At 46.0% G+C, this 12695-nt stretch overlaps 1 protein-coding gene across 6 annotated transcripts in view; it reads right to left on the reverse strand.

Annotated features, from left to right (window-relative positions):
• Positions 1-3630: 3630 nt before the first annotated feature.
• CPNE1 (copine 1) overlaps positions 3631-12695 on the reverse strand; it is a 38365-nt gene continuing 29300 nt past the window's right edge. For all 6 annotated transcript variants that reach the window (XM_017886596.1, XM_017886599.1, XM_017886598.1 and 3 more), the window contains 15 exons: positions 10199-10327; positions 9921-10100; positions 9715-9789; positions 9566-9637; positions 9349-9429; positions 9089-9178; positions 8893-8979; positions 8666-8752; positions 8512-8571; positions 8299-8432; positions 8139-8193; positions 7836-7887; positions 4863-4996; positions 4156-4392; positions 3631-3970 (listed from right to left, as the gene is read on the reverse strand). In XM_017886596.1, the coding sequence (XP_017742085.1) occupies positions 3830-3970; positions 4156-4392; positions 4863-4996; positions 7836-7887; positions 8139-8193; positions 8299-8432; positions 8512-8571; positions 8666-8752; positions 8893-8979; positions 9089-9178; positions 9349-9429; positions 9566-9637; positions 9715-9789; positions 9921-10100; positions 10199-10327 (1614 nt within the window). In that variant the 3' untranslated portion in view covers positions 3631-3829. The remainder of the gene's footprint in view (positions 3971-4155; positions 4393-4862; positions 4997-7835; positions 7888-8138; positions 8194-8298; positions 8433-8511; positions 8572-8665; positions 8753-8892; positions 8980-9088; positions 9179-9348; positions 9430-9565; positions 9638-9714; positions 9790-9920; positions 10101-10198; positions 10328-12695) is intronic.

A 12695-nucleotide genomic window follows, 5' to 3' on the forward strand; every position in this document is an offset into this window, starting at 1 on the left:
AAAAAAAAAAAAAAAAAAAAAAAAAAAAAAAAAATTTTAAATATACACTTTGATCTAGCACTTCCACTTTTAGGAACAAATTATTCAGAAACATTCCTGTTAAGTGCACAAAGATACATGTACAAAGATGTTCATTATCGCATTATTTGAAAAAAACTAGGATTCAAATCTCCAGGAATAAGAGACTGGTACACTCCTACAAAAAAATAAAGATGTAGGCATTAACACTTTCCCAGCTTTAGAAGAATATACAGACTATTAATAGTGTTTATACCTTTAAGAGGTGAAATTCAGCCTGGTGTGATATCTCATGCCTGTAGTCCCAGCACTTTAGGAGGCTGAGGCAGGTAGATCATGAGGTCAGGAGATCCAGACCATCCTGGCTAACATGGTGAAACCCCATCTCTACTAAAAATACAAAAATTAGCTGGGCGTGGTGGCACGTGCCTACAGTCCCAGCTACTTGGGAGACTGAGGCAGGAAATCACTTGAACCAGGAGTCGGAGGTTGCAGTGGGCCAAGATCGTGCCACTGCACTCCAGCCTGGCGACAGAGTGAGACTCCGTCTCAAATAAATAAATAAATAAATAAATAAATAAATAAATAATCTGGGGAGTTTTAGAATTATGAATGAATGCAGCTTTTCTGGAGGGTAGTTTCACAACAGGAACCAAAAGCCTTACAAATTTTTATACTCTTTACTCACAGCAATTCCATTTCTAAGAATGTATCCAAAGAATACATAGATGTATTCAAAGGTAATATTTATAAGGAAATTTAACACAGTGTTGTTTATAAAGAAAATTGGAAACTTAGTAACCAAGTAGATAAACTGTTATAAAAAATAAGCAGCCAATAGAAATGGTAATATAAGAGAATGTCTGAAGTCATTGAAAGTAATTAATGATATATAGGCCGGGCATGGTGGCTCATACCTGTAATCCCAGCACTTTGGGAGGCTGAGGTGGGAGGATCACCTGAGGTTGAGAGTTCGAGACCAGTCTGGTCAACATTGTGAAACCCCATCTCTACTAAAAATACAAAAATTAGTTGGACATGCTGGTGCGTGCCTGTAATCCCAGCTACTAGGGAGGCTGAGGCAGGAGAATCGTTTGAACCTGGGAGGCAGAGGTTGCGGTGAGCTCAGATCGCACCACTGCACTCCAGCCTGGGAAACAGAGCAAGACTCCGTCTAAATAGTAATAATAATAAGTGACATATGGGTAACTTTTTAAAAAGTTAAACTGGCATAAATAAAAAGATAATATTTCCATATTAAAACAGTTATATATGCCAAAGGATACTATAAATAAAAAGACAACAACCTGGGAAGAAATGTTTTCAACATATATGAGATTAAGGGCTAATAACCTTAAAATAAAAGCTATAACACATACATGCAGACTATGAATAGGCTATTGAGAATAACTATAATTTACAAATAACCATATAAGATGTTACCTATGCTTCATATTTAAATAAATTCAAGCTGGGCATGGTGGCTCATGCCTGTAATTCCAGCACTTTGGGAGGCCGAGGTGGGCGGATCACGAGGTCAGGAGTTCGAGACCAGCCTGACCAACATGGTGAAACCCTGTCTCTACTAAAAATACAAAAATCAGCTGGGCATGCTGGTGCATGCCTGTAATCCCAGCTACTCAGGAGAGACTGAGGCAGGAGAATCACTTGAACCTGGGAGGCAGAGGTTGCAGTGACCTGAGATTGTGCCACTGCACTCCAGCCTGGGCAACAGAGTGAGACTCGGTCACAAAAAAAAAAAAAAAAAAAGTGAAAATAAAATAAATAAATTCAACTAAAATTATTTTTTGCTTCTTTTTTACCTGTCAGATTAACAAAAGGGGTAAGTTTGACCATAATTTTTGTTATGAAGGATAACTTGCAATATCTATTAAAATTTTAAGTATAACCTTTGATATAGCATTTCCACTTTTAGGAACAAATTCTTCAGAAACATTCTGGTTAAGTGCACAGACATATATGTGCAAGGATGTTCATTATAGCACTGAAATAAACTAGGAGTCAAATCTCCATAAATAAGAGATTAGCTAAATAAACTAAGGTACACTCCTACAAAAAAAAAAAAAAAAAAAAAAAAGATGGCCAAGTGCAGTGGCTTATGCCAGTAATCCCAGCACTTTGGGAGGCCAAGGTGGGCAGATCACCTGAGGTCTCAAGTTCAAGACCAGCCAACATAGTAAAACCACATCTCTACTAAAAATACAAAAATTAGCCAGGCGTGGTGGTGCATGCCTGTAGTCCCAGCTACTTGGGAGGCAGAGGCAGGAGAATCGCTTGAACCCAGAAGGCAGAAGTTGCAGTGAGCCGAGATCGCGATACTGCACTCCGGCCTAGGCAATAGAGAGACTACGTCTCAAAAAAAAAAAGGAATGAAGCAATAGGTTCTGATAGGTAAGACACCCAAAATGTGTTAAATAAAAAGGTGCAAGTAGTATGTATAAATATTCCATTTATAAAAATCTATTTTCCAGATCTAGGAAAAACAGGGGCCCTTACCTCCACCACTCTTTGTACAATATTTATATTTGAAATAACTTCAGACTAACAAGCACACATTTTAAAATTAGAAAAACAAATTTTAACACATGCTAAAACAGTATGTGTAGACAAAAAGTTATATGCCCAATATGTTTTATCAGGATATGGGAGTTTGAGTGGTATTTTTTCTGTACTTAAAATTTTTCTTTTCTTTTCTGAGACAGAATCTCACTCTGTAGCTCAGGCTGGGGTGCAGTGGTGCAATACTGGCTCTGCAACCTCCGCCTCTGAGTTCAAGCAATTCTCCTGCCTCAGCCTCCTGAGTAGTTGGAATTATAGGCACCTGCCACCACACCCAGCTAATTTCTGTATTTTTATTAGAGATGGGGTTTCATCATGTTGGCCAGGCTGGTCTTGAACTCCTGACCTCAAATGATCTGCCCTCCTCAGCCTCCCAAAGTGCTGGGATTACAGGCATGAGCCACCACGCCCAGCCAGAATTTTTCTACAATGAATACATGTATTCTCTATTAAGAAAAAATTAGCTCTTAAAAAAATTCAGGATTTTCACCTGTCTTTAGGACCAAAATTATCACTACTCCCTCCCCTCCAGGAAGTCTACATAGCCTTTGCTCCACCTTAAAACTCATCCTTCCTTCTCCTTTTGCTGCTTTTTATGAGGTCTGACACTTTCCATCTTTGTGTTCCGAGACCAGCTCTGCCCTGAGGGAGGGAAGGTGAAAGCTGGGTGTTTAGCTTACATTCAAATTTTGTATTTCCTTTTCTTGTGTGTGAAGTGGGGTCTTGCGATGTTGCCCAGACCTGGTCTGGAACCCCTGGGCTCAAGCAGTCCTCCCACCTCAGCCTCCCAAGCTGAGGACTACAGGCACATCACACCGCCCCTGGCTGTATTTTCAAAAACAGTAAGTCAGTGTCTCTAGAATGAATAGATATCTGCCCAGAAATACTCAAGTGTGAGTGGGGCTTTACACCACAGGCATCCTTCACTTAACAACCCCTAAGTCAACAAACTGAGGTGCAGAGAAGGGATATAAACATTGCTAATAGCAGCCTCCCACCTAAAATTTACACACACAGAGTGGTGGCAAAGCATTGGTCTTCACTGGTCTTTATTGAATGAAAGTTGTCAGGAGCAAGCAGGTGGGATCAAGAGCAGCAAAAGCAGAAACAAGTATAAAAGTATCAAAAAATACAAAGTGCTAGCACTGAGGAGAGCGTGAAGGGTTGGGTTGTGGCCCCGAGGGACCTCTGGGACACAGGATTCAGGACTTGCCACAGCCTCCAAGGGAACCTAGGCCTGGGGGGCCTGTGCAGGACCCTTGGCTGAGGGTGGAAGTGGCTTGAGTGGGGCCCAACCCTGGGCCCTGAAGTACGAGACCAGTTGTGTGGGCACTTCTGCGAGTACAGTCTGTGCCAGTGCCTCCCGAGGGGCCTGCCAAGAAAAGGGAAAGGTCAGTGGTGGCCCAGAACAGCTGCCCAAAGTCTGCATTTCATACCCAAGAACTCAACCATACCCCAGACTTAGAGGAAAAGGTGAGCATCCCTTGGGCCTAAACCCTACTCACATCAGGGAAAGGTGAAAGGGTAAACTCCCAGATCAAATTTGCACCCACTCACATTCTGGAACCGGCGGTAGGGTACAAACTGCACAATGTCGCGGGTAGCAGCCTGCCCAGAACGTGTATGCAGGGGTCCACCATCAGCATCCAGCTGCTCCATGGCCTCAAAGTCAGCACCACCCACACCCACAATGATCACTGACATGGGCAGGTTCGAGGCTCGCACCACAGCCTCACGTGTGGCTTCCACATCGGTCACAGCACCATCAGTCAGCAGCAACAGCACGAAGTATTGCTAGGGACAAGCCCATTCAAGTCCTGAAGCAGATCCTCCTCCCAAACCCCTGCAAACACCCCAGCCACACATCCCCACACTGATACAGGCCGGGCGCAATGGCTCACGCCTGTAATCCCAGCACTTTGGGAGGCCAAGACAAGCAGATCATTTGAGATCAGGAGTTTGCGACCACCCCAGCCAACATGGTGAAACCCTGTCTCTATTAAAAATATAAAAATTAGCTGGGCATGGTGGCACATGCCTGTAATCCAAGCTATTAGGAAGGCTGAGGCAGGAGAATCACTTGAACCCAGGAGGTGGAGGTTGCAGTGAGCTGAGATTGCATCACTGCACTCCAGCCTGGGTGACAGAGCAAGAGTCCATCTCAAAAAAAAAAAAAAAAAAAAAAAAAAAAAAAGTCCTTTGTTCCATAACCCTCAAGGAAGCCTTTGACTGCCACCACTGCCACTGCCGCCCATGACTCTCACCGAGGCAGTCCCCTGATGTGCAGCCTGGGCTGCAAACCTGGCCACGTGGTTGATGATGGGTGCAAAGTTGGTGGGGCCATAGAGGCGAACTTGGGGCAGGGCTTGGCGGTAGGCATCCACAATGCCCTGGATGCCTGTAGAGGAGAGCAAGAAATACCGTAAAGTCCTGGACCTCTCAGTACTACACCAGTCCTGAAATCACCCCATCCCAGCCCAGGAGATCTGGGAACCTGGGTGCATTTCATTCATTCACCCTTGTAAACCAGGGTACTTGACTCTCTCCTACACATGAGGAAACTAAAGTTCAAAGACAGGAGGGGACTTGCCCTAAATCACAGCTTGAATTAACACCCAGATGAGAGGGATTCTCCTGGACAAATCCAGGAGAGTTTGAGCATCAGAGTATAACCTATTTAATAATAATCCATTTGATACAATAAGGATCCGTACTATGGATTAATTACTGTGGGAGAAGGGAAAGCTCCTAATAAATGTAGAAGGAAGAATTACACAATCATTTGACAATCATAGAAATGACTGATTCAGGCAAGGATCATCAATGGATGTTAAAACTAGAAAGTATAGCCAGGCACAGTGACATATGCCTGTAGTCCCAGCTACTCACGAGGCTGAGGTGGGAGGACTGCTTGAGCCCAGGGGTTCAAGGCCAGCTTAGGCAACATAGTGAGACCCCCATCACTTAAAAAATAAAAAACTAGAGGGGAAAGTTGATGTGTATGTGATGGATATTTATATAGTCTCTTCCCGAAATATACTTACTAATTAGAAAGGGGAAAATAGTACTTGTATAATGGAGAAACCTGGTAGATCTGACCTTAACTAAGTGACCAAAGTTAACATGACTGGTAACAGGACAAATCAACATCATGTGCCTCTGAATATGATGCACTGAGAATACACAGCATCACTTTGGTGGTATTCCTGCCAAAAATGTACAACCTGAATCTAATCCTGAGGATTTATCGGGTAAACTCAAACTGAGGGACATTCTAGAAAATATCTGGCCTATATTGTTTATATCATGAAATGTTAATATCATGAAAGGCAAGAAGTCGTCCATACAAAAAATATATACTAACTGAATGCAATGTGTGATCTGAGATTTTCTTTTGCTGTAAAAGATATTAGGACAATTGGCAAAATCTGAATAAATGCTATAGGTTGGATAATAGTATAGATGTCAATTTCCTGATTTTGAGGATTGGTGTGTGATATGTAAGAAAGAGTCTTTCATTTTAGGAGATACTGAAGTACTCAGAGGTAAAGAGCCAGGTGAATAATGATGGGTACAAAGTTGGCAGGACCACAGAGGCAAACCCGAGGCAGGGCTATTTATTACAGCATTCTCCGACATATGTATACATGCGTATACATACATAAACACATACATTTATTTCCCTTGAAATGTGAATATATGTATATATGTATACATGTACATACACACACTCATATATATATATACACACACACACACACACACTGTATACAGGTATGAGAAAAGAGAAAGTAAATGTGGTAAATTGTTATGTTAGGGTAATTGGGATAAAGGTGAAGAGCCCCTGTGAACTCAGGCCCTGACCCCTGAGTTCCAAGGAACTGAGCTCCTATGATTATTCTTGCAACTTTTCTCTAAGTCTGAACTTAGTTGAAATACAAAATTAAAATTTTAAAACCCAGATCAGATCAGGTCAGGTCACATTTTCCACTTCAGCTCGTGCCCACCTTGGGGTGCTGGGGAGTCAAAAGGTTTGGCCCACAACAAAAGGGCTTGGTGGACTCGCAAAACACACCCTGCAAGGAGGTAAACAAGGCTTCCACTGATGCTCAAGTAAGTACCCGTTAGGTTCTAGGCAAAGATAATAATGATAATGTAACAGATACCATTTTTCAGAGAACACTTAATAAGCACCAGGCTTACTGTTTTACTTGTAGCCTCTCCTTGAGTACTCAATTTCATACAGTATTTAGTCTTCTTATGAAACCAAAGCACACAGAGATTAAACAATCTGCCCCAAGTCATGTGGCATGATTTTTTTTTTTTTTTTTTTTTTGAGACAGGGTCTCACTCTGTCACCCAGGCTGGAGTGTAGTGGCACGATCATGATCATGGCTCACCACAGCCTCAACCTCCTGGGCTCAGGAGATCCTCCCACCTCAGCCTCCTGAGTAGCTAGAACTGCAGGCACCTGCCAACATGCTTAGCTAATTTTTGTATTTTTAGTAGAGACAGGGTTTTGGCTGGTCTGGAACTCCTGGGCTCAAGGGATCCACCCACCTTGGCCTCCCGACTGAGTGCTAGCATTACGGGCGTGAGCCACCACTCCTGGCCTGACATGATGATTTGATTCCACAGGCCTAGCTCTAAACTCTTGACTCTTGGATTACCAGTGCCTACTTCCAGACACACCTTCTTATCTAGGTTTCTGGCCTCTACCTCCATGGTCACTACACGATTGTCCTTCAATTCCTGAGCTGAGACCTAGGTAGGGGAAGACGACATCACCTCACGAATTCACTGATGTTAAGTCCCTCCCCACCCTCTGGGCTGGGCGCAGTGCTCAAGCCTGTAATCCCAGCACTTTGGGAGGCCAAGGCAGGTGAATCACCTGAGGTCACGAGTTCGAGACCAGCTTGGCCAACATGGCGAAACCCCGTCTCTATTAAACATACAAAAATTAGCCAGGCATGGTGGCATGCGCCTGTAGTCCCAGCTACTTGGGAGGCTGAGGCAGAAGAATTGCTTGAAGCCAGTAGGCAAGTAAGCCAAGATTGCGCCACTGCACTCCAGCCTGGGTGACAGAGCAAGACTCTTTCCCCAAAAATAAAAATTAAATAAAATCCACCCTCTGGACAATGAAGGCAGGTATCTGCCCTCACTCTCCCTAAATTTACTCATGCAGGCTTGCCCCTGTGTGTGGACTGACCTGCCTCAGGGTGGACAGGGAAACTTACCTGCACAGTAGGGGTTACCAGGGTTGAAATTCAAGGCAAATTCATGCGAGACCTGGAGACAAGAATGAAAACGAGGTTCTTTCCCCATGACCTCTGTGCTAATGAAAAAGAACACTATGGCGTGTGCCAAGATTCCTACAGGAGCTATGGAGTCCTAAGTACTTGCTGTCTACATGCCTGCAGGAATCCATCCCTGCATCTCCTCTTAAACCTGAGTGCCAGGTAGCAACTAAATTTACCACATCCCCCAAAATCAGGACCCTGAAACTGAAAACAGGAGTGGCAGAAAGAGAGGGAGCTCACCTGCCAGTCAGGGGGAACCTGGGCCCCAAATCCAAATGCAGGGAACAGCTTGTCTCTGTGGGAGGACAGTGTATTGGGCAAGAGGCAGTGAGGGGACTGTGAGCCCAGAGGCTGAAGCATCTGCAGGGAACGGGTATAGCCAAGAGAAGCAGATACTCACGAGTCGTAGTCCTGAACCACGCTGCCCACACTCCACAGTGCCATCAGGTACTCATTGACCCCTGTTGGACTTAGGTAGTGTAGGGAGTCAGGTGAGGAGGGGTCTCCATTGGAGCCAGTGAAGTCCACGCCCACCTGGGAGGAGGTGAGGAAGGGAGCTAAAGACCACCTTGAGCCCCAGACCTGTTCTCTTGCCCTTGGTAAGGCAACTTACAGTGAAGTTGATCTGACAGCCTCCCATCACATAGTCCAGAAAGGAATACTCTGTTTCTACCTGCAAATGAAACCAGGGTCATGCCTGGGGTGATAGCAGTTGATGTCATGGAGCTCAGGAATCAGAGCCTTGGTTACATGGGCTTTTGTCTCACCCGGCAAATCTTGACACAAATAGTTCCAGAGTTTTTGTAGCTTTTCTTTTTCTGCTGCTTCTCAGGGTGGATGCATTCAAACTCAGCCTGGTGAGGACAGAAAAATTAGGGTAGGAAATTCTCAAGAGCATCAGCCAAGGACTCGAGCTGCCTTCTCCTCCCTCTCTTAACTCCGAGCTTCAGCTATCTAGGCCCATTTCCACACCCATGGCAAGACCAGCTCTCACCGGGACTGCTTGCAGCTGGGCCAAGCTGGTGTGGAAGATACCGATGAGATCATGTGACCCGTCACTGTCATAATCAGAGCATCGCACCTGAGGGGAAAGTGTGTGTGGACATAAACGAGTCAGGTGGCAGATGAGAATAAGTCCCTCCCCAGGTTCTCTTCCCCAGCGCAGTCCACGCAGGAGACAAGCTCCTCACCTCGATGGGTGTGCTGGGGTCCCCACCACAGAAATGCTGAACAGGGACTGAGAAACGCTTCCATGTAGGGTTCAGGTTGTTCTTGATGACCTGAAAGTGGAGGCCAAGGCCTCCAGTGAGTTCTGGCATGGCCAGTGAGGAGCTGCCACACTTCTCTGCCCACCTGCAGTTTCTTTCTCCCCGAGTTCCAAACCTTGCTAGTCACAGGCCCCAGGAGATTCTCTCCTACCCCAACCTGCCCAATCCCAGGGGTCTCATACCTCAGATCTGTACACCAGGTGCCATTTCCCATCACGCTGGCGGAAGAACTCCAGAAATGGATCCGATTTTCCCAGGAAGTCCTGCCAACGCGAGACCCCAGTTACAAAACTCAGGAACAAACCACCACTATGCCATCCCTCTGTCCACACCCCCACCCCCATACACCATCCTTGGCCCCTTAACTCTTGGATTACCAGTGCCTACTTCCAGACACACCTTCTTATCTAGGTTTCTGGCCTCTACCTCCATGGTCACTACACGATTGTCCTTCAACTCCTGAGCTGAGACCTAGGTAGGGGAAGACTACATCACCTCATGAATTCACTGATGTTAAGTCCCTCCCCAACCCTTGTTGGGTTCCTTACCGTGATGGTCCCCTGCCCAGCGGGTTTTCCAGGCTTCAGCATCAAGGGTAGTGTCAGTACCTGGCTGGACACAATCTGGGGCAAAGTGGGCAAGGGAGTTTCAGGATTAACAGGCAGGGTTAGGTCCTGCTTGCCGCCTACCTCCAGGCAGGCTAGATTGTCTCACGACCTGTGTCTGAAGGATCCTAATCCCCAGCCCTACATACCTGTCCTAGGGAACACTCAGCACCCCCTAGGAAGTCATCATCCCCCAGCGCTGGTGTCTTGTTGTCTATGTCATAGATTCCAAAGCGTAGCTTCTGAACTGTCTCAAAGTGGTACTCAAGCTGCAGGGTCTTGGAGAACTCAGGGCTTGAGCAGTTCCGCACTCGTTCTGTCCGGCCAAGCTGTGGGCAGAGGCCAGTAAGCATCACAGTCACAGCCTCCACCCCAAAACACACTATTAGACTCCCTCCACAACCTTAACCTCCATAATCTGCCTCACCTCAGCCCAGCTACCCCCTCCCACATCCTGTAAAAGGACGCAGAGTGGATCAGACTTGGAGCCGATGTCCTTGTCAATGAGATGGTCACAGGAAATGGACAGCTGAACCAAGGTCACGCAGTGGGCCATCTGAGGGAAAAGAAGCTGGGTCAAGCACCAGGGAGCCTTCTCTCCCATTCCCCGACTGCAGGTCCCAGCTTGGGACCCAGGCAGGGCTAAGCATACGTCCACCCCCGTGACACCCAAGGAAGAAAAGGCCTTATAGCTTCCAAACTCCTCCACCCCCAGGTGAGCTCACTGGCACAGATGGCGGCAGTTACAACCAACCCTGGTCTGAAGATATTGAAATGGGGTACTAGCCTCCATCTACAACTGTGACCCCAAACTATCCTCACCCTAAAATTTGTCTTAATCCCAATAGGGCTGTCCAAACCCAGACTCTAATCTTGGTCTTTGCAAAGACCAATAAATCTTTCTGACCCCCTTACTGGTTCCAGGTCAGACCCTAATTCAAGTTCTGATCCTAATATAACCCCAAATATAACTATGATCCACAAAGTATCTTCTTCCAGTGATTTCTCACTAACCCGGGGGACCTAACTCTTAGGGTGGAGTTATGATCCCCTTACTAATTCTCCTCACCTCTAATGAGTGCTCATGTCCAACTCCTATTTCCACTGCTGCTGCCCAATCTAAGCCATCACTGTTCCTCACCTGGCTTACAGCATTAGCCCCTTCAACTGGTCTCCCTTATTCTATGCTGTCTCCACCTCCATTCCCCCACCTCCACCCCAGCAGGCTATTCTAAATACAGCAGTCAGGCTGATCCTATTAAAACATAAGTGAGGCTGGACACGGTGGCTCATGCCTGTAATCCTGGCACTTTGGGAGGCCAAGGTGGGTAGATCACTTGAGGTCGGGAGTTTGAGACCAGCCTAGCCAACATGGTGAAAGCCCGTCTCTACTAAAAAAAATACAAAAATTAGCCGGGCATGGTGGCGCGTGCCTGTAATCCTGGCTACTCAGGAGGCTGAGGCAGAAGAATTGCTTGAACCCAGGAGGTGGAGGTTGCAGTGAGCTGAGATCATGCCACTATACACCAGCCTAGGCAACAAGAACAAGACTCCATCTCAAGAAAAAAAAAAGAAAAAAAAAAGTGAAGTCTTATCACGCCTCTGCCTGAATCCTCTAATATTTCCCATTTACCACCGTACTTAGAAAAAACCCAAACTTGGCCAGATGTGGTGGTTCACGCCTATAATCCCAGCACTTTGGGAGGCCAAGGTGGCTGGATCACTTGAGGTCAGGAGTTCAAGACCAGCCTGACCAACATAGTGAAACCCCGTCTCTACTAAAAATAAAATAATTAGCTGGTGTGGTGGTGGGAGCCTGTAATCCTAGCACTTTGGGAGGCTGAGGTAGGAGAATCGCTTGAACCTGGGAGGTGGAGGTTGTAGTAAGCCAAGATTGCGCCACTGTACTCCAGCCTGGGCAACAAAGAAAGAAAAGAAAAAATCCAAACTATACCATGGCCTATAATGCCCTGGAAAGTCTAGATTTCTTTAACCTGATCTCCTAATATCATCTCTCTTGCTCATTCCATTTCAGCCACCTTGCTTGTCACTCCTCAAATAAGCCAAGTTTGTTTGCTCCTTCTTTTGTGAGACAGTCTCATTCTGTCACCTAGGCTGGAGCGCAGTGGTGAGATCTCAGCTCACCACAACCTCTGCCTCTTGGGTTCAAGCGATCCCTCCCACCTCAGCCTCCCAAGTAGCTGGGACTACAGGTGTGCACCACCGTGCCCAGCTAATTTTTTTTTTCTTTGTTGAGACAGGGTCTCACTATGTTGTCCAGGCTGCTCTCAAACTCCTCGGATCAAGCAATCCATCCGCCTCAGCCTCACAAAGTCCTGGCATGATAGTGTGTGCCACCGTACCCAGCCAGCCAAGTTTGTTTCTACCCCCAAACACTTTGCAGTACCTGGAATGTCTTCTTTCTCTGCATTATATCCACATGGCTCACTGCTCCCTTTCCCCACAAGTCTTTACTCAAAATAATCTTCCCTGTTTTACATATATACATATATAGGCTCTCCCTTTTAGCCCCTCTAAAATTTCAACCCCACTGCCCCGATATTGCATACCCCTTTTCTGCTTTTTCTCAATGTCTAACATTATATACATTTATATACTGTTTCCCCCCACTAAAATATAAACTCTGTGAGAAAGGAATATTTAGCTGTTCTGTTTATTGCTCTATCCCAAGCACCTAGACAATATGTATTTGCAGAATGAAATCTGAAAGTTCATCTCCAGTCCCAGTTCCCTGCCCAGCCAGTTCCAAACTAACTGATGTCTTGCCCTTCTAACCAGGCAGCACCAAGCTTCTCTGATTCACCCCTTCCCTCTGCTGGAAACATTTACTTGCATGGAGCACCATGACAACACCTGGGTATTCCATCCTCCTGCAGTCACCATAACAATCACCCTCAGACCTC

Source organism: Rhinopithecus bieti, unplaced genomic scaffold (assembly GCF_001698545.2).
Source record: "Rhinopithecus bieti isolate Rb0 unplaced genomic scaffold, ASM169854v2 scaffold_15197, whole genome shotgun sequence".
Classification (NCBI taxonomy): Eukaryota; Metazoa; Chordata; class Mammalia; order Primates; family Cercopithecidae; genus Rhinopithecus; species Rhinopithecus bieti.